Here is a 6086-nt window from a genome sequence, read left to right on the forward strand (position 1 = left end):
CCCCCCCATACACTTAAAAATACATGTTTCTCTGGCTTTTCCTGTGGCCGCAATTGTTCCCACAAAATGTTAAAAACAGAGCTGACTGGGGCCGTTTGTCCCCTGGAGTCCTCATGAATCTCTCCTCTTCCTTTCTGATATTCCCTCTGCACCTTTTTTTACATTGTGTTCCTGTCAGTAAGTCTGTCATTTCAAACCAACACTTAGGCCTACTCCCTTACATTTCAGATTCCACTTGGTCCTGCTGGGATGGGTGTGTGTGTGGGGGGGGGGGTACCGCCTTCTTTTTTCACTCCCTCTCACTGCATTTCCCTGCATTTACATCACTTCCCAATCTCACTTCTCCCCATTTACGGAACCTTCTCCCTGCCTTCTCACCCACTCGAAATATCCCCAGTAAATCCTCCCTCCTGTCTCCCCTTCATCATCCCTGCAGGTATAAGCACTTTGACTGGCTGTACGCTCGGCTCGTGGAGCGCTTCCCCGTCATCTCAGTGCCCCACCTGCCAGAGAAGCAGGCCACCGGCCGCTTCGAGGAAGACTTCATCTCCAAACGGAGGAAGGGACTGATCTGGTGGATGAACCACATGACCAGCCACCCTGTGCTGGCACGCTGTGACGTTTTCCAGCATTTCCTAACGTGCGGCGCGGATGAGAAGGCCTGGAAACAGGGCAAGAGGAAGGCAGAGAGGGACGAGCTGGTCGGGTCCAATTTCTTCCTCACAATCAGGTAAGAGGCTGGGTTCCAAACTGCTCTTTGTTTTTTATTACAAGCTTAGCAAACGCATTGAGCATTTCCTGAAAAGCCTTGGTGTGTTGGATGTTAAATACGCTGATGATGACTTGTTGAACAAGGGCTTCTTTTTAGACTCACCCTTTTCCAACAGCATTCAACAATCATTCAAGGAGAAATCCATTGTCAGAAGAGGAGTAGAAACCGACATCTAAACCGATAAGAACAGGAAATTGACCAGAATGCAATGCTGCTATAACACAGATCAGTTTTTTTAATGAGGTCCATGGTCTTGACCTTCGCTCTACGTCTATAACCAGCGAGTGAACCTCTCAAGTTACAGCCCTGTTTTTTTGTGATAAAAATGCATTCTGGGAAATGTAGGTAATTAGTAGCTGAAGTACAAGATATCAGAGTTTCAGGGAAAGAAGGTACATCAATACAATGAATTACAACAGCACAACGTTACAAAGAATGCCAATTAATTGTGTAGAGGAGATAGACAAATTGATAGGAACACTAAGGAAAGCTTAGAGCGTTACATTTGTGTTCATAGTGTGTCAAAGAGGTATGAATCAAGTTTGCAGTGCTGGGTTACATCATAGTGTTGTGTCAGATATTCCTGTTATTTTGTAGCAAGACACTGTTATCAGTTATCCTTGTTTCACCCTGCTTTATCTGGACACTTTCATTTTCCATAGGGAGTGCCTGATAGTGAGGAGGAGATAACAGAGGAATAATCAACAAAAATGATGTAATGTTTCAATTTAAAAAAAAAAGAAATCGTAAAGGACTTTAAGAAGAAAGCAACAAGTCTTTTTGGTCCTTTTCTTCAGCACGCCGGCTGTCCCGCTGGACCTCCAGGAAGTCGAGAGCAAGATCGAAGGCTTCAAGACCTTCACCAAGAGGATGGACGAGAACATCGTGGTCGTGAACGCCACCATCAACGAGTTCGCTCGCAAGCAGATGGCAGGGTTCAAGAAGGAGTACCAAAAGGTCGGACAGTCCTTCGCACTCCTGGGGCAGGCGTTCGAGCTGGACCAGCAGACGTACTCAGCGGGCCTGAACAAAGCCATCGCCTACACGGGCGAGGCCTACGAGGCGGTGGGAGAGTATTTTGCTGAGCAGCCACGCCACGACCTGGCTCCCATTTCTGACCTGCTGGACCTCTACAGAGGACACCTGGCCAATTTCCCTGACATCATCCATGTGCAGAAAGGTAGGGAAGTGTGTGTTTTCATGCGATCTGAAATTGGAAACCCCACTATGTTAGCATAAATGTAGTCTCGCTTTGCCAGACCTCCTCCACAGCGCTGTGGAGGAGGTCCAGGAGAACCAGCATACAGGGATGGGAGAAAACCTGCTCTGGTTTATTGGCATTCCTTTAAACCTATCACAATCATCATGGGCGGCTCTAAGCACCGGACAATGCCCCGATGCCGCTGGCAAATAGCCTCGGGAAGAGGAACAGGTGTACGTTCAAAAGTTGATTTAGTCGTACAACAGAAAACTCAGATTGGACAGATAGTTTAGAGTTTCAAATTCCAATTCAAAGAAAGCGGAAGGTAACGAACATCCAGCCAAAAAATAGTGACATTTGGAGGAATTTCCATCGGCAACGGAGCGATCTGGGAATTGGAACGTCGTGGATATATAGACTAGCATAAATGTAAACACAGTGAGCTCATTTGCAACCACACTTTCATTTCTATTGGAAGTGGTATAGAGAGGTGTTCTGTATTAGTCTGCACTCTGTCTTCGTGGGATGTAAATTCCAAACATGTCGTAGTTGGGGGCAGTGGTGGCTTAAAGGTTAGAGAAGCGAGCTTTTAACCGGGAGGTCTGTCAGTTCAATGCCCAGACCGGCAGGATAAAAAATATCTGGGTGGGGGAAGTGAAAGCGCTTGTTCCTCATTACCACCACTGAGGTGCCCTTGACCAAGGCCCTTAACCCCAGCCGGTTAGTGGCCGGCAGATCAGACTGGGGTTGGGCAGCTTCCAGGTATGAATGATGAACTGTGCGAATGTGATCAGGGCGTTCCTGCAAAAGAGAGGCTGCCTTTCAGTGAACCTTCCCTAAATAAATGAAGGTAAAAGAAAAAAAAAATAGTCTGGTGGGGGGGAGGAAAGTATGTAAAACGAGGTGCTGACAAAAAACTGCTTGCAAGAAAACAGATGCATGACCAAGCTTCCTTTCCCAGAGGTCAGAGGTCAAGGGTTAGCTTTAAATAGAACTGGTTGGGAATGAGTGGTCAGGACTCTTGCTCATGGAGGGTTTTGAATTAGGGCCGGACAATATATCAATATTATATCGATATCGTGATACGAGACTAGGTATTGTCTTAGATTTTGGATATCGTAATATCGTGTTATGACGTAAGTTTTGTCTTTTCCTGGTTTGAAAGGCTGCATTACAGTAAAGTGATGTACTTCTCTGAACTTACCAGACTGTTAAAGCTGCTCTATTATTTGCTTTTCCCCACTTAGACATTATGTCCCTATTACTAATTATTCATCTAAAAAAGTGTGAAGATATTTTGTGAAAGCACCGATTGTCAACCCCAGAATATTGATATAGAGGTATTCGGTCAAGAATATCGCGATATCTGATTTTCTCCCTATCGCCCAGCCCTAGTTTTAATCCAGGGGGGATTCCATGAGGCCTCTCAGGCTGTATAATCTCTTCTGAAACATCAGATCCACACATTAATTTATTTGGATTGCAAAATAGTTAAAGATGTTTCCAAATGCCATCCAGCCTGCAGCCTCCCTGTGTATTAATCACGTCAATATAAAGGCACATAATCCACAGAGACCCAGATTCTGACTGTTTCAACACGTGTTTTCATTTAGTCATTGTCAGTGTGTGTCAAAAACTGAAACCCATGCCCAGTCCATTGTAACACCCTGGGTACTGTGAGAGGCTGGACTCGCTCACAGGAAAACACAGGAAATCACAGAAAAACACCTATACACACTCACTCACTCACTCACTCTCTCAGACGTGTATAAAGGACTTGCGGAGGAGTTAGCTTCTTAGTTCCCAGCAGGTTGTGAGGAAGGAGGGAGTTGCTCCTGGCACGCAGTCCTGATGTTTGCCTAACCTAGAGGCACTGCTTCTATAGTCCGCTGAGCTCTGTTCTCTAGACACATTCACCGCTCCGAACTATGGAAACACAGTCTGAATCCCAATGGTCCCTGTGGCTGACAGGAGTTTCTACTTTGCGATTGACAAGTAACACTTTGTTTTCATTGTTTTCAAGTCCCCATAAGAGAGTCTAACTTCTCCTGCACTGCAATATTCCATTCCTATTATGAAGTTATTTGAGTAATAAGCCTCAGTTTTAATTGACTGCTTAACTGCACTAACATGTGAAATGAATATGAATGTGTTTCTTATTTGTATGAAATGGGACAGCGTACAGTGAGTGATGGAGCATTATGACTCAACCGGGCAGGGGGAAACATATACCCAAACCTTTACAAAACAACGACGTCATAACCTCAACTTGGACCACGTTAGCTCATCTTAACCCTCTAAACTGACTCAAACGTAACCAAACTAATATCAAGAAAACTCATAGAAATGTTATAGGACATGATATCATCATTCCTGATTTCAGAGGAACTCACAAATCATCATCATTCTAGGGTACCAGCATGGTTTTCACTTCTGTAAACCGTATCTAACAATGCTTTGTGAGGAAACAAATAAGATTTGAGGTCGGAAGGAGATTAGTAGTCTTTCTTTAAATTTCTTTCTTTCATTTTTTTTTTATTAATTTATTTATCTCCCACTTAAAAAGATAAAAAGGGATAACACGGGATATGGCCTAACTTTCCACCACGTGCCATTTCATTCTTTCAAAATGTCTATTTAATAGACAAACAAACCCAAAAGACCAGAAACATATACTAGCGTGCATGCTAGAATTGATGAACATGTTTTATGAGTTATACAACGGGAGTCACTGAATCAAAGTTCACAGATAGATCAAAGCACAGACTCTATGAGTAATCCACCACTGGATTACTCAAGCCCTTTAGTCTGCTGAGTCCATGATCACATCCCCACAATGCAACGTCTGCTCTTCTGTCACAGTTGTGAAGTAACTACCTTAAACAAAAGATGGCTGATTTGGTCAGAGTTTCCATAACACAGCAATCATTTTGTCGAAGGATCCTCACGGGGAGAAAATTGTTTGCACTTGTTTGCAAATTATGAAGCTTTTATTCCAACTAAAGACAAGGTTGAATTACATTCTTTAGGTTCAGCACACAAAGAAAACCTGACTGCAGGTTTGACATTTCACATAAACTTTCAGTCCTCGCTGGTCTACATTCCCCAAATATCCATCTATGTCATATAACATTTAACATTTCTCCAACAACAACCAATTTACAAAGCCATGGCCGCGTTGCAACACAGATTAGCTCCAAAAACAGATGGGCTCTTAAGGCGGTCATCTTGGTTGACCTCAATGCCCCCTATACAGTATCGACTACGCCGGTTCTGTCTGTGAGGTCCAAAAGGCTACATCTGATTTAAATGAGTGGGGAGATTCCTGGGCCTCTTGTCCCGTGTTGCCCTGGGACTGCAGGAATGCAAAATGGAGCAGTTTTGGGATTAGTTTCCCCTCCTCCTCTTTTCTTCTCCCTCTTTTCCTCCTTCCTCTGTGAGCGAGCTGAAGAGTAGGAGGATAAAGAAGAAGAGGGGAGGGCTGTGTGTGTGTGTGTGTGTGTGTGTGTGTGTGTGTGTGTGTGTGTGTGTGTGTGTGTGTGTGTGTGTGTGTGTGCGTTCAGTAGTTACAGAACTTAACAAATTTTCCACCAGCCAACCGTACAAGAGTTCAGATTATAGCTCTGTAATCGCTTTGGCAACGAGGAGAGCAAAGTCCTAGTTAATTTCAGTTTGTTAGTGCAACCTATTAGGTATGGGTGGGTGTGTGTGTGTGTGTGTGTGTGTGTGTTTTTTATTGCGTGTGACAGCGAGATTTAGAAACAAGGTCAAGACGGAGTGCTAGCTCATGATTTCCTCCACATGCTGCCATGTTACAGCCTTACTCTGAGTTCCTCTTCATCCATTTTTTTAAGGATCCAAACTGTACTACTTCCCCCCTTTTAGTCTAGTTTAGACTAGACATTCTGAGTCATGACTTGGCGTTGGGTAATTTCAAGGATCCTGGAAAAAGTATGCAATAACCTTGTTTCTGTAGTTTGAAAAATGCCATGGTCAGCTTGGAGAGACTGCCTTTCTCCCTTTAGTCTTTGTAACTAGCCTGTGCTAGCTTGTCCCAACGTTAATTCCAGGCTACCTGCTGTCACACTTCTTCTCTAACTTACAATACTGCAG

The 6086-nt window shown here is 44.1% G+C and overlaps 1 protein-coding gene across 1 annotated transcript in view; it reads left to right on the top strand.

Annotated features, from left to right (window-relative positions):
- LOC116704345 (sorting nexin-18) overlaps positions 1 to 6086 on the top strand; it is an 11057-nt gene that overhangs the window by 1496 nt on the left and 3475 nt on the right. Inside the window, exons 2-3 of the mRNA XM_032539742.1 lie at positions 437 to 730; positions 1570 to 1952. Of these exons, the coding sequence (XP_032395633.1) occupies positions 437 to 730; positions 1570 to 1952 (677 nt within the window). The remainder of the gene's footprint in view (positions 1 to 436; positions 731 to 1569; positions 1953 to 6086) is intronic.

Source organism: Etheostoma spectabile, chromosome 16, assembly GCF_008692095.1.
Source record: "Etheostoma spectabile isolate EspeVRDwgs_2016 chromosome 16, UIUC_Espe_1.0, whole genome shotgun sequence".
NCBI classification, from domain to species: Eukaryota; Metazoa; Chordata; class Actinopteri; order Perciformes; family Percidae; genus Etheostoma; species Etheostoma spectabile.